At 45.3% G+C, this 24,529-nt stretch overlaps 1 protein-coding gene across 1 annotated transcript in view; it reads right to left on the minus strand.

Moving 5' to 3' along the window:
• Positions 1 to 8,657, minus strand: part of capn5b (calpain 5b) — a 39,452-nt gene extending 30,795 nt beyond the window's left edge. The window contains exons 1-2 of the mRNA XM_020937057.2: positions 8,493 to 8,657; positions 1,652 to 1,783 (exon numbers count right to left, since the gene is read on the minus strand). Of these exons, the coding sequence (XP_020792716.1) occupies positions 1,652 to 1,783; positions 8,493 to 8,657 (297 nt within the window). The remainder of the gene's footprint in view (positions 1 to 1,651; positions 1,784 to 8,492) is intronic.
• Positions 8,658 to 24,529: the final 15,872 nt, after the last annotated feature.

Raw genomic sequence — 24,529 nt, forward strand, 5'->3', positions numbered from 1 at the left:
CAGTGGGAGTAAACTTCAGACTCAGCGCCTTAAACAACGTCTTGATAGTTTTGTGGATCGATGTGGAGCTGCAGCGTTTCTCCAGGACGAGGCTGAATTAAACGAGCGAACAATAAAAAGCCTCTGAGTGGAGGAGGAGCGGGACATCGATCGCACACTTAGTGCCTCGGAGCGTCGTCCCGCGGGAGGGCGCGTTAGCCTCGGCCAATCACGCGCCCTCGCCCCGGGGAAGAGTCCCCCGGGACCGAGCGAGCGCCGCCACCGGGGCCCCTGATGGAACAACACTCACCGAGCGCCGCCGCCGGGGCCCCTGACGGAACAACACGCCCAAACACGGAAGCGAGGAATCATCACGGACACGGCACAGGAAACACAGAAAACACAGGAAACAAACAGGAAACAAACAGGAAACAAACAGGAAACACAGGAAACAAACAGGAAACAAACAGGAAACACAGGAAACAAACAGGAAACAGGAAACAAACAGGAAACAAACAGGAAACACAGGAAACAAACAGGAAACAAACAGGAAACAAACAAGAAACACGGGAAACAAACAGGAAACAGACAAGAAACAAACAAGAAACAAAGAAAACAAAGGAAACAAACAGGAAACAAAGAGGAAACAAACAGGAAACACGGGAAACAAACAGGAAACAAAGAGGAAACAAACAGGAAACAAAGAGGAAACACAGGAAACAAAGAGGAAACAAACAGGAAACAAACAGGAAACAAAGAGGAAACACAGGAAACAAACAGGAAACACAGGAAACAAACAGGAAACACAGGAAACAAACAGGAAACAAAGAGGAAACACAGGAAACAAAGAGGAAACAAACAGGAAACAAACAGGAAACAAAGAGGAAACACAGGCTAAAGTTAACAGGGCGAGGGGGAGGAGTCGGGGGGGGGGTATTGATACTCGATACTGATACTACAGCTAAAAAGTATTGTGTGTGTTTCTGTGTTGTGTGTGTTTGTATTATTTGTGTGTGTGTATTACTTGTGTTGTCTTGTGTATGTGTGTGTATTGTGTGTGTGTGTGTGTGTGTATTGTGGCGTTCAGTTGTGTGTATTCCTTGTGTGTGTTGTGTGTATTCTGTGTCTTGTGTGTTGCATGTGTTGCTTATGTGTTTATTTTGTGTGCACTGTGTGTCTGTTGTATTGTGTGTGTGTGTGTTGTATGTTGTGTGTGTGTGTTGTGTGTGTGTGTGTGTAGTGTGTAGTGTGTGTGTGTGTTGTATGTGTTGTGTTGTATGTTGTGTTGTGTTGTGTGTGTGTGTGTGTGTGTTGTATGTGTGTGTGTGTGTGTGTGTGTGTGTGTGTGTGTGTGTGTGTGTGTGTGTGTGTGTGTGTGTGTATGTGTGTGTGTGTGTGTGTGTCTGTTGTATTGTGTGTGTGTGTGTTGTATGTTGTGTGTGTGTGTATGTGTGTGTGTGTGTGTGTGTTGTGTGTATTGTGTGTGTATGTGTGTGTGTTGTATGTGTGTGTGTGTGTGTGTGTGTGTGTGTTGTATGTGTGTGTGTGTGTTGTAGTGTGTGTTGTGTGTGTGTGTGTGTGTGTGTGTGTGTATGTGTGTGTTGTATGTTGTGTGTGTGTTGTGTTGTGTGTGTGTTGTATGTGTGTTTGTGTGTGTGTTGTGTTGTGTTACCTTCTGCCACAGTGACTCTCTTGAGGCGAGGCTGGAGCAGGCGGCGACAAACCAACAGTTCCCGAGTTGCCCCTGGTGCAGATCATGAGCACTGATCCCATCGACGAACAGGTGAGGGTCGACGCACAACTCCTGAAACACAACACACACACACACAACGAACAGGTGAGGGTCGACGCACAACTCCTGAAACACAACACACAACACACACACAACGAACAGGTGAGGGTCGACGCACAACTCCTGAAACAACACACAACACACACACAACGAACAGGTGAGGGTCGACGCACAACTCCTGAAACACAACACACACACACAACGAACAGGTGAGAGTCGACGCACAACTCCTGAAACACACAACACCTTGTGATGTCATGAAGTGGTCGTTTAGTTCAGTCGAGATTTAAACTCCAGGATGAAATTATTACAATCTGAAATGATTTGAACGTTCTGCTCATGAACCTCCAGCTCGTCACGTCAGGTTTGTTGTTGTTGTTGTTGTGTTTGTGTAGTTTTGTGTCGTGTTTTTCTGTTTTTGTTGTTTTTTTTTGCTGCGTCACTGGAGAAAACAGCAGAGACTCGACTTCCTGCAGAAACGACCGTCACGACCACAGAAGAACCACAGAAGAACCACTCAGAGGCTTTCAGCTGCATCACTGTGGAGCGGAAACTGCTCTGACCACGACAGGAGAACCCTGCCGCCTCCTGCCGCCTCCTGCCGCCTCCTGCCGCCTCCTGCCGCCTCCTGCCGCCTCCTGCCGCCTCCTGCCGCCTCCTGCCGCTTCTTTTGATTTATTTATTTATTTATTTACACGTTTTTTAGTGAGAAACACAATTTAGATTCTTCAAATGTTTCATGTGAAGAACTTTTTTGAATTTGAAATTTCGTTAACACTTTATAATAACTACACCTTACTTAGCCTTAATAAAGCATGAACAAAGATTTAATTAATAATGATTCACGCTTAGTAAATGTTTAATAAAGCATAATTTGTTTTCACTTTAGAAAATCTCTCAAAAACACTTAACTAACAGATAACAGCTGCCTGAATGATCATTGCATTACATGTTTATTAGTAAATCATTATCTCATAGTTTAGTAATGATTAATAAATGCTCAAATGGTTAGTTCATGAGTAATTAAGTATGAAATAATTATGAGTAACTATTTACAGCACAGGTTAATTAAGTGCAAGTGCTAATTAAGGTAGTAATCAAGTAGTTACTAAGCGTGAATCATTATTAATTAAGTCTTTGTTCATTATTAATTAAGGCTTTGTTCATGCTTTATTAAGGCTAAATAAGGTGTAGTTATTATAAAGTGTTACCGAGATTTCTTGTGTGGGATTATGGGGGACGTCGGCTTGTGGGCGGAGCCTCGTACAGACTCGTACTGTTGACCATAAGGAGGGTTTGAACAGGGCCTGGGAGAGATCTCTAGATGACTCAAACACGGATGAGTCTGAAACCTCCTTAGAACAGGAGAGAAACGTTTGTCTACATCATCCCTGTTCTTTAAGTGTATAACACGTGTGATGTGCAGGACCGACCCTGACCTGTCGTCCTAATGTGTGTGTTTCCACGGCGACGCTCACGCCTGTGACAGGTGAAGGACGAACACCTCCATCATCCCCTGACCTCTGACCTCTGACTGTTCCTCCCCTCTGCTGCTGTGACATTAAACATGACACAGACTCTGCTGGAGTCTGGAGTCTGGAGTCTGGTTTGTGGACAGATGTTTCCTCATGGTTTAGTTTGTGGTTCATACAGAAGAGAATCATCAACACACAAACACACAGGCCACCCGAGTCCCCACAAGTGAGCGAAACGTCTTCAGACCAAACAGTTTTTCCTGACGTCAGCAGAACTAATCTCTGAGGTTCAGATAAAAACTCACATGTCCCGAGTTTCAAATCAAGTTGCCACAAAAAACAAGACTTTTAACAGAATCTCCCGCTCCAATAAACACGACACACTTTTGTATTTCGTTCAAAGTCTGTGTAAAGACGTGTTTCTCCTCAGACTCACATGAGGCTCACGATGTTCACGTCACAGGAGAGAATCTGGAGTCAGACTTTATGTTATGAAGAGGAACAAAAAAGAAATTCAGGATCATGTGTCGCAGGTTAATCTGAACATTTTAAGACCAAAATGTCGAGGCCACAACAACGAGCCACAAGAGCCAAATGTAAAGACACAGGAGCCAGAAGAGCCTCCTGGAGAACTTCCTGTTTTGCACACGGCGGTGAGAGCGTTAGATCTGTCCACTCATATTTACAGTCCAGAGTTTAACTTTAACTTTAGAGCCACAAACTAAAGTTGTTTTTGCTGAGCTCGGCGTTATGATCACACACAAATTCAGATTCGATCCAGATTTGATTTACGAATAAACCTGAGTTCTGTTTTGGGGAAACACGGAGCAGCGATTCACCTGGAGGAACCACGACCTGTTCAAACCCTCCTGACGGTCAACAGTACGAGTCTGTACGAGGCTCCGCCCACAAGCCTCCAGCCCCACACACACACACACGACAACTCTCCATAAAAACACAAAAACACGACACAAAACTGCAGCGACGGGACGAACGGGACGTGACCTGCAGGAGTTTCGCGTCATAAAAAAAGTGCAGAGTCACTTTAAAAAAACGAAGTCGAGGATGAAACGAGAGACGACAGTGAGGATGTGCTTCCCTCTTTCTCTCTTCCTCTTTCTCTCTCTCCTCATCCTCACGTCTTTCTCCCGGAGACAGGCGGTGTGTATCGCCATGGAAACTGGGTCACACGGAAGAAATGTTTTGTAGCGAGCAGACGGAGAGAGTTCAGAGGAGGACAGTGACTCTGACATGTGGAGTCACACTTCCTGTTTGTGTTCAGTTCAGGTTCAGACTCGTCTCAGACATTTGGCTCATTTACAAAAGAATCACGAGTCCAACAAGAACCACACGACAGAACCTCACACACACACGACAGAACCTCACACACACGACAGAACCTCACGCACACACGACAGAACCTCACACACACACGACAGAACCTCACGCACACACGACAGAACCTCACACACACGACAGAACCTCACACACGACAGAACCTCACACACACACGACAGAACCTACACACACGACAGAACCTCACGCACACACGACAGAACCTCACACACGCACGACAGAACCTCACACACACACGACAGAACCTCACGCACACGACAGAACCTCACGCACACGACAGAACCTCACGCACACGACAGAACCTCACACACACGACAGAACCTCACACACACGACAGAACCTCACACACACGACAGAACCTCACACACACATGACAGAACCTCACACACACACACACAACCTCACACACACACGACAGAACCTCACACACACGACAGAACCTCACACACACGACAGAACCTCACACACACGACAGAACCTCACACACACGACAGAACCTCACACACACAAGACAGAACCTCACACATGACAGAACCTCACACACACGACAGAACCTCACGCACACATGACAGAACCGCACACACACGACAGAACCTCACACACGCACGACAGAACCTCACACACACGACAGAACCTCACACACACACACGACAGAACCTCACACACGCACGACAGAACCTCACACACACACGACAGAACCTCACACACACACGACAGAACCTCACACACACGACAGAACCTCACACACACGACAGACACACGACACTCACACACGACAGAACCTCACACGACAGAACCTCACACTCACACGACAGAACCTCACGCACACACGACAGAACCTCACACACACACGACAGAACCTCACACACACGACAGAACCTCACACACACACGACAGAACCTCAGAACCCACACGACAGAACCTCACACACACGACAGAACCTCACACACACACGACAGAACCTCACACACACAAGACAGAACCTCACACACACACGACAGAACCTCACAGACACACACGACAGAACCTCACACACACACACGACAGAACCTCACACACACACGACAGAACCTCAACACACACACACAGAACCTCACACACACGACAGAACCTCACACACACACAGACAGAACCTCACACACACACGACAGAACCTCACACACACAAGACAGAACCTCACACACACACGACAGAACCTCACACACATGACAGAACCTCACACACACACGACAGAACCTCACACACACACGACAGAACCTCACACACACACGACAGAACCTCACACACACACGACAGAACCTCACACACACACACCTCACACACGACAGAACCTCACACACACGACAGAACCTCACACACACACGACAGAACCTCACACACACACGACAGAACCTCACACACACACGACAGAACCTCACACACACGAGTGGATGTGGAGAACAGAACTCTCATCAAATCTGAAGATGAATCCAGGATGCGTCGTGTTGTTTTTAGAGTTTGTGTCTTCGTCTCACGGGTCTAAAAATAATTTTTCTCTTCCACATTTACGTCTTGAATCCGGACGAGCTCCTCCCGCCGCGCGTCGTCTGGAACGGGGACGATGTGGAGTGTTTGGACCAATCGGAGCGAGAGCTGCTGGAGCGTCTCCGAGCGGCGAGGATCAGTCTCACGAAGACACTTAAATCAGGCATGTCCAAACTATGGCCCAGGGGCCAAATGCGACCCTGGGACACATTTTTCTTGGCCCTCAGAATTCCAGGTGAATTGGCCCAAATGACCTTGGATCAGTCCAATGAGATTCATTTGCTCTTCCGATATTCTATGTTATTAGGTTATTTTTTTCAGACCTAGAGTGGAGTTCCCAAGTTCACAACTGGGATTCTGTCCTGAGGAAGTGGGACTGCAGGTGGCGCTGTCGTCCTGCCTCCACCGGTAGGAAGACGGCGCCAAAACCTGTTTAAATCATCTGATCAGACACGTCACAGCAACATCACGTGACTCTGAGGAAGACGCGAGTGAACCGTCCAAACTGTCAGGGATGAAATACACTCTGGGTCTGAAAAAAAGAACCTGAAAACATATTACCTTGGATCAACTAAAAATGATTTTTTACTGCAAGTTTTTTGAGAATCTACCTTGATAAAGCTAATAATGAATATGTAGTGTGTGTTTTTAAGGATCTTAGTGTGAATAAAGACGGACAGTTCATTCTGACGAGATAAACATGCAAATACTTCAATTATTCCCAGTACTGAGCTCCAGTCCACGACCCTCGATCGTCCCTCTGCTTCGTCTGTGTTTAGAGACGTGGACCTTGATGAAAAAGGTTTGGACACTAATGATTTAAACTTTGAAAAAAATTTTTGTTGTTGTGAAAATAACAACAACAAACAAATGTTGTGAAAATAGAAAAAAATCCAACAGAATCAACCTTTGTGAAAGAGAAAAACCCTGAAGAACATGGACAGGTTCAGTTCCCTCTTCTCTCTCTGTTTTTCTCTTTCTCTCTGTTTTTCTCTCTCTCTGTTTTTCTCTTTCTCTCTGTTTTTCTCTTTCTCTCTGTTTTCTCTTTCTCTGTTTTTCTTTCTCTCTCTGTTTTTCTCTTTCTCTTTCTCTCTGTTTTTCTCTTTCTCTCTGTTTTTCTCTTTCTCTCTGTTTTTCTCTTTCTCTGTTTTTCTCTTTCTCTCTGTTTTTCTCTTTCTCTCTCTCTTTTCTCTCAGGTTGAATTCCCAGTTGCTTTTCTCTCTGTGTGAGATTCTGTCTGAGCCCAAACTCCTGGAGCGACAGAACCTGGAGCGACGACTAGAGGGGGAGGAGCTTAGCCATGCTTTGGACATGATTGACAGGTGGATTAACCAATCAGAGAGAGGCCTGCTCTGTCAGTGTCAAAACAAACACGTCTGCTCAAAGGACGGAGAAACAGAGACGATTTTTACAGAATCGACAATCGAAGCTCCAAACTCTGACTCATCTCAGGTCAAAGAGGTTTTAGGGTCATTCCCCCTCAACGTCACCCCCCAAAAAATGCAGTTTAAACCCTCACGTTGTCCAGTTGCAAAGAAAACTGGTGTAAGTCATGGCCAAAACAGACAAAATCTCAAACTGTATCATGATCAGACCAACGGTTTCTGAGAGAAATATTGCAATTTGATTTTTTCACTCTTTTTGTGTGGCCGAATTTCAAATCGGTCCGATATAAAAAACCAAGGAATCTCTGGAAAGTGGAAATCATCAAGAATCTTTTATTTAAAATTTATTTTTTGCATTTAAGTTCTTTTAAGACGACCTCAGTGACACAAATTTAAGCCTGTACGTCGACTACAACATATAAAACATCTGGAGGGGTTTTCTTTTTTATTTTCACACAAATTTACCTTATCTCAAAAGTACTCAAATGCAAAAATAAATACAAGATTTGGATTCCTTCTGACGTCCCCTTTCCAGAGATACGTTGGTTTTTGATATCGGACCAGTCGTTTCTGAGTTAATGCAGTTTGAAATTCAGCGACCACAAAAAAAAAAAAAAAAGTGAAAAAATGTAATTGTGAAGTCTCGGAAACTGTTGGTCGGATCAAACTTAAATGTGAGATTTTGGCTCTTCTGGCTTTCATTTACCTACACACCAAGTTTCATCAAAATTTGATAAAGTAGGTTTAACTCATCAGGTGATCTGAGGTGGACTCAGCCTCTACGTTTTGTTCTGAATGTTCCGAGAGTTTTGGAGGAGACGCGTCTTCTGTGTTTGAGGGACACGAGAGACAAATGAGTCTTTGTGTTTGGATCGTCTCAGGTTTGGACGGACTTTTGTGTGTGTTCTTGTGTGTGTGTGTGTGTGTGTTCTTGTGTGTGTGTATATTTGTGTGTGTGTGTGTGTGTGTGCGCGCCCTCACCCGCGGGCGCTTCCACACGACTCGGCCGATTCGGTTTCCGTGGAGGAACAGGGAGTCGTCTTTGGCGGGGAAGCGCGGGTCCTCGTAGAGCAGCCCGCTCTGCAAACACTGACGCTTCAGAGACGAGTACTGCTGCCCCTCGAACGCCTTCACCGAGCAGAACATGGTCCTCACCTGCAGGGGGCGCAAGAAACAAGACAATAAACACCTGAACCTCACCTGCAGGGGGCGCAAGAAACAAGACAATAAACACCTGAACCTCACCTGCAGGGGGCGCAAGAAACAAGACAATAAACACCTGAACCTCACCTGCAGGGGCGCAAGAAACAAGACAATAAAACTGAACCTGCAGGGGGCGCAAGAAACAAGACAATAAACACCTGAACCTCACCTGCAGGGGGCGCAAGAAACAAGACAATAAACACCTGAACCTCACCTGCAGGGGGCGCAAGAGAAACAAGACAATATAGGCGAGTTTCATTGTTGACAAAAGCGTGCTGCTGGGAATTATTTTGGTCGGTGGCAAGAAACACTAATTCAACACGACGGACGGAGCGAGAAAACACGTAAAGGGTATTGATCCTGGTTATTTATCCACTCTAACGGCAGACGACCCAAGACCATTTGACCAGAAATTGGTCATAAACATCGACGGACGACAAATCCCCCTTTTCAACCCCGACAGAGTCTGGACCAAACCAAACTTCTGGTCAGAATCTCCAACTCCCTGGACAAATATTCACTTGGGCGACATCCACAATGACTTGGTGGAAACTCCTGGGCCATTCACAGCAGAAAAGATGAAAACCTCCAAGAGTCTGGATGTGTTGTTGAACTTGTTGAGTCCACGGTTTGTTAGGATCTTCTACGTTTGCTCTGCGGATGTTTGAAAGTCGTTTAATTCACCGTTAGCGGATATAAAAAAAGACATTTTCCTTCTTCCGTGCTTCTATTTGTGCGTCCGATAATGCAGCAGGAATTTACCATTATCAGGGAGAAATACACGAGGTTACACACTGTGTTTGACGCTACCGTGTTTCTGCCTCCGAACAAAATATTTCCCAGCAGCAACGCGGGCTTTTAATGCACTCCACGGGACCCGACGCAAAACAGAGCGACGCGGGACACGTTTTGAAAGCTCAGTGTGGGCGCGGCAGGACACTACAGTCCCACAAACTAAATCTGAGTGTAAAATAAAATAAACAAATGATTCATGTTTGTTTGTCGTTCATCATTTGTGCTGGAGATTTGATTTGGCATCAATAAAAACGTTTTAAACAGACTAAACTTGTGTGTGTTCTAATCTTGTGCACATTTTAGACCAGGAGTCCCCAACCCTCCTCCCCTACACCTCGTGGACGTCCAACCGTGGCCCCTCTCCTACATCGTGCGGACTGTCCCCCGTCCCGTCCACTCAACCAGAACTAAAATAAAAGACTAAAACTAAAAGATACGGATCATTCTGCGTCCACACCGAAGGTGAAAGGAACGTATCAAAGACGAAACATAAATGTGTTTTGTGTTGTCACCGTAAAACACCAAATAATCTCCGGGACGTTTATTAGTTTCAGTCACTTAACAGACCAGGCTTTTATTTGAGACCAGGCGGCGATTTAGGGCAGGAGATTCATTTCTTCCTCATGAAAATCTTGCTCATCTGGTCCTCGGTCCGACTATAAGTTAGTTTTTATACGACGTCCTGGTGACTCCTTTGTCTTTTCCTTGTGGACAGATTCCCGGCGTGTTTTCGTCCGTCTTTCTGATCACAAACTCAAGTCATTTTACCAAAACTCTGAAATCACAGGTGTCCAACATACGGCCCGGGGGCCAGATCCGGCCCTCCAACACCTTTAATCTGGCCCTGGGCTGATTTTCTACTCAAATATTTTAATGATATTTTCTATTAAAATGGTGTTAATTTTGTGTGGTGTTTATCACAGCAGCGTCTCCAGCGTCTCTGTACGTGGCCCCTCCCACCAGAGCAGCACAAATGAAGACTTGTCTCTTTCCAAACGCTCTTAAAGGACGATCGTTTTGACTGTTGACCGTGACACCCTCATCAGAAAAATGTCCAACATGAGAAAAGTGGAGCCGAGTGCAGGATTTTACAACAAAAATGGACTTATTCCTGTTTACAGACAAGTTCATGTTCAAACTTTGTGTTGAAATTGTATTTTTCTTAAAGTTTCAGGTTGTTCATAATATTATAATATTTTGTAAAAGAAAGAGTTCATCAATTAAAAAGATTTGTGTAATAGATTTGTGTTTCTCTGCACAAATATTTGAACTTCTTGTTATTTTTGGGGTTTATATGACATGAGTTTTCTGATCCGGACACTTTGGATCAAAGTCGGTTGGACTCGACCCCAGAACAACATGAGTTTGACTCTCCTGGTCTAAAACCTGCTTCCATTTCCTGTTCGCTGCGCTGCTCCATTTTTTTTTTACGTCACTTCGAAATTGGGATTTCGCAGCGTCCACGTCTTTTCTTCTACTTTTTCAGTGAAGCCGAGTCTGACCGGATGCACCAGAGAACGGAGCCTGTCCACTCGAGTCACACGACCAGACTGGTGTGGGCAGGACCGACCTGAAGTCAAACTGCTACAAAACTAAACGGGTGAAGAAGAAAAACATGCAGCGTCAGTGCTCACGTCTCCTCCCAACTCGCCCGAGTTTGTGTTTCTGAACCTCGATGTGTTTGGTCGTGAACAGCTCGTTTTCATTTCCCTGCGGTGAGTCTGACGGAGCCGCAGACGGAGCCGCAGACGGAGCCGCAGACGGAGCCGCAGACGGAGCCGCAGACGGAGCCGCAGACGGAGCCGCAGACGGAGCCGCAGACGGAGCAGTGCGTCCTGTTAGCGTCACACTCACAGAGAACGTGGACGACGGCTGGAAAATATCAATTAAAAAATGGAACAGAAGCAGAACAGACGCTTCAGCTCCTCGTGTCGTTCCCCCGCAGTAACAAGTGTTTACGAGGCTCCGCCCACACAGTACGAGTCTGTACGAGGCTCCGCCCACACGCTCCACACGACAATTTACAAAAACACAGAAAAGATGAAACAAAACTGAACAGACTCAGATCCAACATGAAAATAAAACACAAATAAACTGAAAAACTTCTGTTCCCACACGTCCTCCTGAACCAGGACTAAACCAGGACTGAACCAGGACTAAACCAGGACTAAACCAGGACTGAACCAGGACTAAACCAGGACTGAACCAGGACTAAACCAGGACTGAACCAGGACTAAACCAGGACTGAACCAGGACTAAACCAGGAAACCAGGACAGTTAAGTTCCTTCTGTTGCTGCTCCTTCTGCAAACAGGTTCAGCCCTCGACAAACACCAGATCTGATCACAACAGGATGTTTTTGTCTGGACTCTGGGCCCTGAGCTCTGGTCTGGTCTCTGGTCTGGTCTGGTCTCTGGACTCTGGTCTGGACTCTAGTCTGGACTCTCTGGACTCTGGTCTGGACTCTGGTCTGGTCTGGTCTGGACTCTGGTCTGGACTCTGGTCTCGTGCAGGTTCTGGACATAGACTGGACTTCGTTGCAGCGCGTGCTCTCTGGGCACAGGCGGGAAACAGGAGCTCGCGGACAGACGCGCGTGTCCGTCAGGCTCGTGCGTTCGGACCCCGGTCCCGGTAAATGATCCACGCGCCACACCTCAGCCGCAGCTCTGCGCCACCGGAGCCGCGGGAGCCGCCGGAGCCACCGGAGCTACCGGAGCCACCGGAGCCGCGGGAGCCGCCGGAGCCGCACAAACACCGGAGCCCGGACGTTTTCCGCTGCGTTTGCGCAGACTCCGGGCGCGTGGGTCTCGTGCGGGATTAGCGCAGATTTCCCGCGGACCCCGACAGGAGCAGCTCGTGCCGCGATGCCTCGTGCGCATCTGTGACCGGAACCCGAACAGAACCCGAACAGAACCGGAGCGACGCGGAGGATCGAGCATCTCCCGAGATTCACCGCACCGCCTCTGCCGCTCCTGCCGCCTCGCGCCGCCGCCGCCTCCATCAGCGCCCCTCGCGACACCTGCCGCGGCTCCGGGGAGCGCGAGGCGCCGTTACCTAAACCGAGGCCTCCTCCGCGGGGGGGCGCGCTCTGTCCGGGCCTCCTCCGGTCTCCTCCGGTCTCCTCTCCTCCGGCTCCGGCTCCGGGGGGGGGTCTCTCTCTCTCTCACGCGGCGGCGGTGCGCCTCCACAGCCGCGGCAGCGACAAGCTCCGTCAGCGCGCGGGCCGCGGCGCGCGCGGAAGCGCCGCGCTCACGAGCGCCTCTTCATCCAAACTCCTCATCCTCACGAGCGCGAGGACGAGCCTAAAGGTCAAAGGTTAAAGAGGGTCAAGTGTTAAACACGTGATTAGATCAAAGAGCGCCGACCTCACGCGCCGCGCCACATCAAAGACCCCGAAACAAACACGAGCTTTTATTTTGAAAAGAACAACAGGAAGTAGAACATGTGCGCGTGCCCCCCGCCCCTCCGCCCCCCCCCCCGCGCCGCAGAAATAGAGAGAGGGGGGGTAAACCTGCGCATGCGCACACGGGCTTTAAAATCTCATTTTTTCATTTGTTTTTTTCACAAAGAAAAACACGAAACAACAAAAAGAAACAGAAGATTTATCCACTTCACACATGTGAACACTTCACACACACGTGAACACTTCACACACACATGTGAACACTTCACACACACATGTGAACACTTCACACACATGTGAACACTTCACACACATGTGAACACTTCACACATGTGAACACTTCACACACACGTGAACACTTCACACACACATGTGAACACTTCACACACACATGTGAACACTTCACACACACATGTGAACACTTCACACACACATGTGAACACTTCACACATGTGAACACTTCACACACGTGAACACTTCACACACACGTGAACACTTCACACACAGACACTTCACAACACATTGAACACTTCACACACATGTGAACACTTCACACATGTGAACACTTCACACATGTGAACACTTCACACACATGTGAACACTTCACACATTGACTGACACTTCACACACATGTGAACACTTCACACATGTGACACACATGTGAACACTTCACACATTGAACACTTACACATGTGAACACTTCACACACACATGTGAACACTTTCACACACACACGTGAACACTTCACACAGTGAACACTTCACACACACTTGAACACTTCACACATGTGAACACTTCACACATGTGAACACTTCACACACATGTGAACACTTCACACATGTGAACACTTCACACACATGTGAACACTTCACACATGTGAACACTTCACACACATGTGAACACTTCACACATGTGAACACTTCACACATGTGAACACTTCACACACATGTGAACACTTCACACATGTGAACACTTCACACACACATGTGAACACTTCACACATGTGAACACTTCACACATGTGAACACTTCACACATGTGAACACTTCACACATGTGAACACTTCACACACACATGTGAACACTTCACACACATGTGAACACTTCACACATGTGAACACTTCACACACATGTGAACACTTCACACATGTGAACACTTCACACACATGTGAACACTTCACACATGTGAACACTTCACACACATGTGAACACTTCACACACATGTGAACACTTCACACATGTGAACACTTCACACATGTGAACACTTCACACATGTGAACACATGTGAACACTTCACACATGTGAACACTTCACACACATGTGAACACTTCACACATGTGAACACTTCACACACATGTGAACACTTCAACACATTGACACACATGTGAACACTTCACACATGTGAACACTTCACACATGTGAACACTTCACACACATGTGAACACTTCACACATGTGAACACTTCACACACATGTGAACACTTCACACACATGTGAACACTTCACACACATGTGAACACTTCACACACATGTGAACACTTCACACATGTGAACACTTCACACACACATGTGAACACTTCACACACATGTGAACACTTCACACACATGTGAACACTTCACACATTCACACATGTGAACACTTCACACACACACATGTGAACACAACACACACACACACACATGTGAACACTTCACACACATGTGAACACTTCACACATGTGAACACTTCACACACATGAACACTTCACACATGTGAACACTTCACACACATGTGAACACTTCACACACATGTGAACACTTCACACACATGTGAACACTTCACACACATGTGAACACTTCACACATGTGAACACTTCACACACATGTGAACACTTCACACATGTGAACACTTCACACACATGTGAACACTTCACACACACATGTGAACACTTCACACACATGTGAACACTTCACACATGTGAACACTTCACACACACATGTGAACACTTCACACACATGTGAACACTTCACACATGTGAACACTTCACACACATGTGAACACTTCACACATGTGAACACTTCACACATGTGAACACTTCACACATGTGAACACTTCACACACACATGTGAACACTTCACACACATGTGAACACTTCACACATGTGAACACTTCACACATGTGAACACTTCACACACATGTGAACACTTCACACATGTGAACACTTCACACATGTGAACACTTCACACATGACTCATCACTTTTATAATCGCGTCTTTCTTCTTTACACTTGATTCTTCAGACTCTGTGGTTAAACTCCTGCTGGAGCCACAACTGCCCCGGGGCAACTGACGGAAGTGAGGCTGCCAATCTGTGCCATTGGCCCCTCCCACCACCACCAACACACACACACAGACACACACACACACACACACACACACACACAGACACACACACACACACACACACACACCACACACACACACACACACACACAGACAGACACACACACACACACACACAGACAGACACACACACACACACACACAGACAGACACACACACACACATTAAAAACATTACGGGACATTTAAGATTCAAATCCTTGAGGTTTAAACGTTGCGGTGATGACGTCACTTTGGAGCTTCTGTAAATGTTTCGGTCACGAGGCGCGAGCTCCGCGGATCCGAATCTGAACGAGTCACGTCAGGACGAGCGTGTGCACGTGCAGCTCCGCGCGGCCGCGGCGCCCTCCGCCGGACACAGAGAGAACTGCAGCACGAGCCACGAGTCCCACCGGCTCCTCACGGCTCTTCACGGCTCTTCACGGCTCCTCACGGCTCCTCACGGCTCCTCACGGCTCTTCACTGCGCATGCGTGTTTATGGTTAAAACATCAGACGTAAATAAATAAAAGAGTAAATATTAAAGTACACGAGGCTCTGGAGGAAGTACTGCACTACTGCGTTTGTTACTTAAGTAAAAGTACAAATACAGAGGCAAAAGTTACTCAAGTAAAAGTATCACGTGAGAAAATCTACTTCAGTAAAAGTATCAAAGTACTTGTTTAAAAATGTACTTAAAGAGTAAAAAGTAAAAGTATTTAGAGTTTTAGAACTTTCAAAGGAGGAAATGTAGAGATTTTTTTGTTTTTTGTTTAAAGAAAAATACTTTTACTTTTCAGTTGTTCTAAACAGTAGAGTAAAAGTACAAGTAACTGCTGTCAAAAGTAAAAAGTACTCACTGTCAAATGTACTCAAGTAAAAAACAAAAGTACTTTTACTTTGGTACTTCTGGACCTTTCACCTTCCACTGAACGTGAAACGTCCAACACTTGTCTGGAATGTTCCACAGTGCGACTTTAAACCTTTTTATCTCCATGGAGACAAACCAGACACAGTCACAGGTTCAGATCTGTGGAGAAGCGACGCCCAGGAGGAAATTTGTTCCTAGAGATTTAGACCTGGTTTAGACCTGGTTTAGTCCTGGTTTAGTCCTGGTTTAGACCTGGTTTAGTCCTGGTTTAGTCCTGGTTTAGACCTGGTTTAGTCCTGGTTTAGTCCTGGTTTAGTCCTGGTTTAGTCCTGGTTTAGACCTGGTTTAGACCTGGTTTAGTCCTGGTTTAGTCCTGGTTTAGTCCTGGTTTAGACCTGGTTTAGTCCTGGTTTAGTCCTGGTTTAGACCTGGTTTAGTCCTGGTTTAGTCCTGGTTTAGTCCTGGTTTAGACCTGGTTTAGTCCTGGTTTAGAGTCCTGGTTTAGTCCTGGTTTAGTCCTGGTTTAGAACCTGGTTTAGTCCTGGTTTAGTCCTGGTTTAGTCCTGGTTTAGTCCTGGTTTAGTCCTGGTTTAGTCCTGGTTTAGTCCTGGTTTCAGTCCTGGTTTAGTCCTGGTTTAGTCCTGGTTCAGTCCTGGTTTAGTCCTGGTTTTCCAGTCCTGGTTTAGACCTGGTTTAGTCCTGGTTTAGTCCTGGTTTAGACCTGGTTTAGACCTGGTTTAGTCCTGGTTTAGTCCTGGTTTAGACCTGGTTTAGTCCTGGTTTAGTCCTGGTTTAGTCCTGGTTCAGTCCTGGTTTAGACCTGGTTTAGTCCTGGTTTAGACCTGGTTTAGACCTGGTTTAGTCCTGGTTTAGTCCTGGTTTAGTCCTGGTTTAGTCCTGGTTTAGACCTGGTTTAGTCCTGGTTTAGACCTGGTTTAGACCTGGTTTATTCCTGGTTAGTCCTGGTTAGTTCCTGGGTCCTGGTTTAGTCCTGGTTTAGTCCTGGTTAGTCCTGGTTTAGTCCTGGTTTAGTCCTGGTTCAGTCCTGGTTTAGTCCTGGTTTAGACCTGGTTTAGTCCTGGTTTCAGTCCTGGTTTAGATCCTGGTTTAGTCCTGGTTTAGTCCTGGTTTAGACCTGGTTTAGACCTGGTTTAGAGTCCTGGTTTAGTCCTGGTTTAGACCTGGTTTAGTCCTGGTTTAGATCCTGGTTTAGTTTCCTGGTTTAGACCTGGTTTAGTCCTGGTTTAGACCTGGTTTAGTCCTGGATTAGTCCTGGTTTAGTCCTGGTTTAGTCCTGGTTTAGTCCTGGTTTAGTCCTGGTTTAGTCCTGGTTTAGACCTGGTTTAGACCTGGTTTAGTCCTGGTTTAGTCCTGGTTTAGTCCTGGTTTAGTCCTGGTTTAGTCCTGGTTTAGACCTGGTTTAGACCTGGTTTAGTTTAGTCCTGGTTTAGACCTGGTTTAGTCCTGGTTTAGTCCTGGTTTAGTCCTGGTTTAGTCCTGGTTTACCTGGTTTAGTCCTGGTTTAGTCCTGGTTTAGTCCTGGTTTAGTCCTGGTTTAGTCCTGGTTTAGACCTGGTTTAGTCCTGGTTTAGTCCTGGTTTAGTCCTGGTTTAGACCTGGTTTAGACCTGGTTTACCTGGTTTTCCTGGTTTCAGTCCTGGTTTACCTGGTTTAGTCCTGGTTTAGTCCTGGTTTAGAGTCCTGGTTTAGACCTGGTTTAGTCCTGGTTTAGACCTGGTTTAGTCCTGGTTTAGTCCTGGTTTAGACCTGGTTTACTGGTTTAGTCCTGGTTTAGTCCTGGTTTAGTCCCTGGTTTAGTCCTGGTTTAGTCCTGGTTTAGACCTGGTTTAGTCCTGGTTTAGACCTGGTTTAGACCTGGTTTAGTCCTGGTTTAGTTTAGTCCTGGTTTAGTCCTGGTTTAGTTTACCTGGTTTAGTCCTGGTTTAGTCCTGGTTTAGTCCTGGTTTAGTCCTGGTTTACCTGGTTTACCTGGTTTAGTCCTGGTTTAGTCCTGGTTTAGTCCTGGTTTAGTTTAGACCTGGTTTAGACCTGGTTTAGTCCTGGTTTAGACCTGGTTTAGTCCTGGTTTACTGGTTTAGACCTGGTTTAGTCCTGGTTTAGACCTGGTTTAGTAGACCTGGACCTGGTTTAGTTTCCTGGTTTAGTCCTGGTTTAGTCCTGGTTTAGTCCTGGTTTAGTTCCTGGTTTAGTTTAGACCTGGTTTAGACCTGGTTTAGTCCTGGTTTAGAGTCCTGGTTTAGTCCTGGTTTAGTCCTGGTTTAGACCTGGTTTAGTCCTGGTTTAGTCCTGGTTTTAGACCTGGTTTAGTTTCCTGGTTTACCTGGTTTAGACCTGGTTTAGTCCTGGTTTCCTGGTTTAGTCCTGGTTTAGTCCTGGTTTAGTCCTGGTTTAGTCCTGGTTTAGTCCTGGTTTACCTGGTTTAGTCCTGGTTTAGTCCTGGTTTAGTCCTGGTTTAGACCTGGTTTAGACCTGGTTTAGTCCTGGTTTAGTCCTGGTTTAGACCTGGTTTAGTTTAGTTCCTGGTTTAGTCCTGGTTTAGTCCTGGTTTAGTCCTGGTTTAGACCTGGTTTAGACCTGGTTTAGTCCTGGTTTAGTCCTGGTTTTCCTGGTTTAGTCCTGGTTTAGTCCTGGTTTAGTCCTGGTTTAGACCTGGTTTAGTCCTGGTTTAGTCCTGGTTTACCTGGTTTAGTCCTGGTTTAGTCCTGGTTTAGTCCTGGTTTAGACCTGGTTTAGACCTGGTTTAGTCCTGGTTTAGTTAGTCCTGGTTTAGTCCTGGTTTAGTCCTGGTTTAGTTTAGTCCTGGTTTAGTTTCCTGGTTTAGTCCTGGTTTAGTCCTGGTTTATTCCTGGTTTAGTCCTGGTTTAGACCTGGTTTAGTCCTGGTGGTTTAGTCCTGGTTTAGTCCTGGTTTAGTTTAGTCCTGGTTTAGTCCTGGTTTAGTCCTGGTTCTGGTTTAGTCCTGGTTTAGACCTGGTTTAGACCTGGTTTAGTCCTGGTTTAGACCTGGTTTAGTCCTGGGACCTGGTTTAGACCTGGTTTAGTCCTGGTTTAGTCCTGGTTTACTGGTTTAGTCCTGGTTTAGTCCTGGTTTAGTCCTGGTTTAGTCCTGGTTTAGAGTCCTGGTTTAGTCCTGGTTTAGACCTGGTTTACCTGTTTAGAGTCCTGGTTTAGACCTGGTTTAGTCCTGGTTTAGTCCTGGTGGTTTAGTCCTGGTTTAGTCCTGGTTTAGTCCTGGTTTAGACCTGGTTTAGACCTGGTTTAGTCCTGGTTTAGTCCTGGTTTAGTCCTGGTTTAGTCCTGGTTTAGTCCTGGTTTAGTCCTGGTTTAGTCCTGGTTTAGTCCTGGTTTAGTCCTGGTTTAGTCCTGGTTTAGACCTAGTTTACCTGGTTTAGTCCTGGTTTAGTCCTGGTTTAGTCCTGGTTTAGTCCTGGTTCATAAATCCATCTGTATTTGATTGAATAAACATAAATTCGATCTGTTTTAAGTCACACTGTGGAACATTCCGAACAAAGCTGCGACGTCTCCACGGAAACAAACAGGCGACGGACTCTCCAAAGCGAAAAGTTCCACAGTGCAGCTTTAAACAAAACGAATCTCTTTACAAAACCAAAAAAAAAAAAAAACGTGGAAATCAGGTTTTATATTAAGGTGCTGTTTTATTTCATTTAATTCACATCTGATGATTCAAACTCCGACAACTGAATCATCCTAATAAAAGTGTAATACTGTTCTCTTCTTCCTCTTCTTCTTCTTCTTCTTCTTCTTCTTCTTCTTCTTCCTCTTCTTCTTCCTCTTCCTTGGATTTTCCTGCAAACCCGGAATCTTCCGACGCTCCGACCTCTTCGCCGCTAAAACGGGGATCAGGAAAAACGTCGCCCGAGTGACTGAACCTGAGTCACAGTTAAAGCTCCGACGTCGCACGGTTCTTCTTGATTCTCTCCGTTCTAACGTCGTTTCCTCGTCACACACACAAAAACCCCGCTCCACCGTGTTTTTAAACTCCGCTCGCCTTCACTAGAATCGTCCGGATCGTTTTTTTCAGCTCTGGAATTACGTCACAAACCAGGAAAACCTTTGGAAACACGCGACGAAAACTTTCTTTGGGCTCTTCTGTTCGCGTCGTAAATCTGACAAAATGTTGGAAAAAAACCAAGAACATTTTCCAACTATGTCACTTGCCACGTTTAATTCTGAATAAAAATAATTTAAGTCTGAATAAAAAAGAATTCTGTTTTTAAAAATTCCATGTAAACACTTAATTCTTAATGAAAATGATAATTCGGAATTAAACTTAAATCCCAAAGTCAGTGTTTTCTTTTATTCAGATTTTTTCGCTGAATGAATTTCTTTCCTGGATCATGTTTCTCGTTTATTCTTGTTCAAAATAGTGTGGGTGCTCCACCGTGTTTTTAAACTCCGCTCGCCTTCACTAGAAACATCCGGATCATTTTTTCAGATCTGGAATTACGTCACAAAACAGGAAAACGTTTGGAAACACGCGACGAAAACTTTTCTTTGAGCTCTTCTGTTCGTAAATCTGACAAAATCTTGGAAAAACAAGAGAAAATGTCGCAGTTTTCTTCATTTACATGTCACTTGTCACGTTTAACTGCAAATAAAAATAATTTTAATCTGAATAAAAATGATTTCTGCTTTTAAAATTCCATGTAAACACTTAACTCTGAATGAAAATGATGATTCAGAATTAAAGTGTTTAGTTTCTTCTGATTTTAAAGCTGAATGAATTTCGTTCTTGGATCATGTTTGTCGTTTCTTCTTGTTAAAAATATCGTGTCGTTCTTCTGACGCGTCGATCCGGACGATCCGGCTCCTCCAGTCGTGTCTCTTTGGATGTGGGAGTGGGCTGAGGTAGAATTCCAGATGATTCCGAACACCGCGTACGTCTGCAGTTTTTGTTTTCCCGCTGAGCTCGTTTACTCCGGCGGGTTTGATTTACAGCTGGAGTCGGGAAAAACACCGGAACTTTCACCGCGTGTTTCCAAACGTCCTGGTTTTAGACGTAAAAGTGAATAGAGTTTGTTGAAGTAAACGTGATCAGCGGTAAATTCCTGTTTGGAATCATCTGGAATTTGGCGCCTCGTCTCTTCTAATCGTACGTTAACAGTTCCAAAAGCTCGGCCCACTCCCGCATCCCGCTCACAAATCCAAAGAGACGTGGATCAAAGTCCAGAGACACGACTGGACCAGGACCAGGACCAGGACCAGGACCAGGACCAGAAGGACGACACGACGAGCACGAAGCACCAACAGCATTTCAACAAGAAGAAACGAGAAATAAATTCATTTGGCTTTAAAATTGGAATAAACCAAACACTTACTTCACTATTAAATTTGATTCTGAATGATCATTTTCGTCAGGACTTAAAGGTTGTATGGAGGATTTTTTTTTTTTTTGTTTCAAATTGTCAGTGAAAGTTTAAAATATCATTACAGAGACGCAGCAGCCTTGGAATTATGACCAAAAAAAAAAAAAAAAAAAAGAAAATTGATCAACTGTGGACGTGTTGAGACCAGATAAACATCAGCCAATAGAAAACGAGGCTGCCTCATTTTCTATTGGCTGTTGGGTCGTCAATCAAACTCCCTACATTTCTAGTGTAACTGACTCGTTGGGTTTACGTCGTTTATGCGGCGTTTTTTAGAGGCTTTTTTAAACTGTCGCTTCCTCGCAGTTCGCACAAAGTTTGTCGCGACGTCGGACGAGAATCCACGACCAGTTCGCCGCGAAAGAAAGTCGGTTTTTGAGGTCGATGAAAGAAGAAGAGAAGAAGAAAAGGAGCGGAGACAAACTGAGGTGATTCTTGGAGATCTCGTCCAGCGATGGCGCGAATGAAGGCAGACGAAGGGTCGAAAAACTAAAGACGCTTCGGTCGATGAATTAATTCTAGACAGGAAACTTCAACAGTGATTCTGAACGAGGCTGTAAATAAGTGTGATTTTTAGAGTAAAGAAGCGGGAGGAGGAGATGTTTCTACTGAGGAGCTGTGGAGGAGGAAGGTGGAGTCACACATGCACAACGTTTGAAAAAAGAAATGTCGCTGTATTTGTCTTCCCTTAAAAATCCTCTGTACAAACTTTAAACTCTTTGTGTTGTGTTTTTGTATGAAAAACTTTCTATAAATAAAGTTTGATTTGATTTTAAATGTTGATATGTTTGGGGTTTTTTTAAAGCCGAGTTGTCGTCGTCTGTTTCCAAACGTTTTTTTTCTGGTTTGTGACGTCAGCGTGAAAAGACTCGATCTCGACTGAACTGAAGGGAAAAGGAGCTGAGAACTTGGAAACCGCCACTTGATGACATCACGAGGTGGAGCAGAGCGTTTGGAGTTTTGCAGATGTAACAGACTCAAAACTGAAGTCGAGTTGTGTGTGAGGAGGAACATCAGAACATCAGAACATCAGAACATCAGAACATGAGAAGATGAGTTGAAGTTGACGGGCGTCGGGTTTGTGTGATGCAGGAGCTTTAAACGAGTCGGCGCTCGGTCCAGTTCAATCCGTGTGTCGTTCGTTCATTCGTTTTTTCAACATAAAACCAAAAATAAGAAAATGAAAAAACAACAGTTTTCTTCATTATTTGTCTCTAAAACCAAAATAAAAAACAGATAAAGATTTGTTTTTTCAGTTTTTCGATTTTGTGTTTAAATGAAAAATGGAAAAAACAGATAACGGTCGTTTCCTGTTTACGTGACTTCAGTGACTGTGATGCCGAACTGAACCAGGACTGATCCAGGACCAAGACCAGACCGGGACCAGAGCGGGACCAGAGCAGGACCAGAGCGGAGTCCGAGCTTTGACTCCGAGCCTCAGCTTCAAGCTCCGGTCCTGCTGTGGGCTCTGAGCCTCTGGTCTGGTCCTGGTCTGGTCTTGGTCTGGTCCTGGACCTGGTCCATTTGAACCAAAAGCTCTTAGTTCAGTTTGTTTTCGTTGGTGTGAAAGTGTCGTGGTTCTTGAGTGTGGAGGACCGGAGCAGCCTGTCCAGACCTGGAGTCCACAGAACATTCTCACTTTCCCCACACAGAACCAGCGCACAGACAATGACTCGGAACCAGTCTGGTCCCGGTCTGGTCCTGGTCTTGGTCCTGGATCAGTCCTGGTTCAGTTCGGCATCTCAGTCACTGAAGTCACGTAAACAGGAAACGACCGTTATCAGTTTTTTCCATTTTTCATTTAAACACAAAATCGAAAACTGAAAAAACAAATCTTTATCTGTTTTTTATTTTGGTTTTAGAGACAAATAATGAAGAAAACTGTTGTTTTTTTCATTTTCTTATTTTTGGTTTTATGTTGAAAACCGACTGAACGAACGACACCTGGATTCGGTTCTGTTCTGTGTTTTGGTTTTGGTTCTGTTCTGCGAGCGCTGAACTGCTTATGTCTGGTTCTGGATTAAACAAAAAAAACAAAACACGTGAAACTTTTACACTGCAAAAAAAAAAAAAAAAAAAGAGAAAAACAAAAGAAAAATAGAGAAAAACGACAGAATTACAGAGAAAATCGTCTGAACTCGTGAAAATGGTTTTGCGTCGTGTTCACGTTTTTAGACTTTGATCTCAGACGGTGGGCGGGGCCTGCTGATACTTTGCGGTGACATCACTCTGGGGGGGCTGCACATGTGTCTCTATGGAGGAATGTTCAGCGTTGACCAGGATTTTTCAAAATAAAAAACTGTGACACTCTCGGTTTGTGGTAATAAATAATATAAACTTGTGAACGGAGTTAACGCACAAACGCAACAAATGTTTTGGTTTTTTTCCTCGGTCGGAGCGGCGACATTTTACGCTTTTTTTCCCAACATTCCGTCATTCCAGCACGAGGAATTATGACGCTGTGGCAGCGATTTTTTTTGGGACAATATTTTACACAGACTGACAACAAAGAAGGAGCACGCAGCCTGGTTTAGACCTGGTTTAGTCCTGGTTTAGTCCTGGTTTAGACCTGGTTTAGACCTGGTTTAGACCTGGTTTAGTCCTGGTTTAGACCTGGTTTAGTCCTGGTTTTAGTCCTGGTTTAGTCCTGTTTAGTCCTGGTTAGACCTGGTTAGGTTTACGTCCTGGTTTAGTCCTGGTTTAGACCTGGTTTAGACCTGGTTTAGTCCTGGTTTAGACCTGATTACATCCTGTTTGAGACCTGGTTTACTACTGGTTTTAGTCTTGGTTTTGGTCCTGGTTTAGTCCTAGTTTAGTTCTAGTTTAGACCTGGTCTTAACCTTTTTTAGACCTGGTTCAGACCTGGTTAAGACGTGGTTTAAGTCCTTGTTTAGACCTGGTTTATGTCCTGTTTTAGACCTGGTTTAGACCTGGATTTAGTCCTGGTTTTAAACCAAATTTTAGACCTAGTTTTGGTTCTAGTT

This window comes from Boleophthalmus pectinirostris, unplaced genomic scaffold (assembly GCF_026225935.1).
Source record: "Boleophthalmus pectinirostris isolate CB_2022bp ecotype Guang Dong unplaced genomic scaffold, ASM2622593v1 HiC_scaffold_12, whole genome shotgun sequence".
In the NCBI taxonomy this organism is placed as follows: Eukaryota; Metazoa; Chordata; class Actinopteri; order Gobiiformes; family Gobiidae; genus Boleophthalmus; species Boleophthalmus pectinirostris.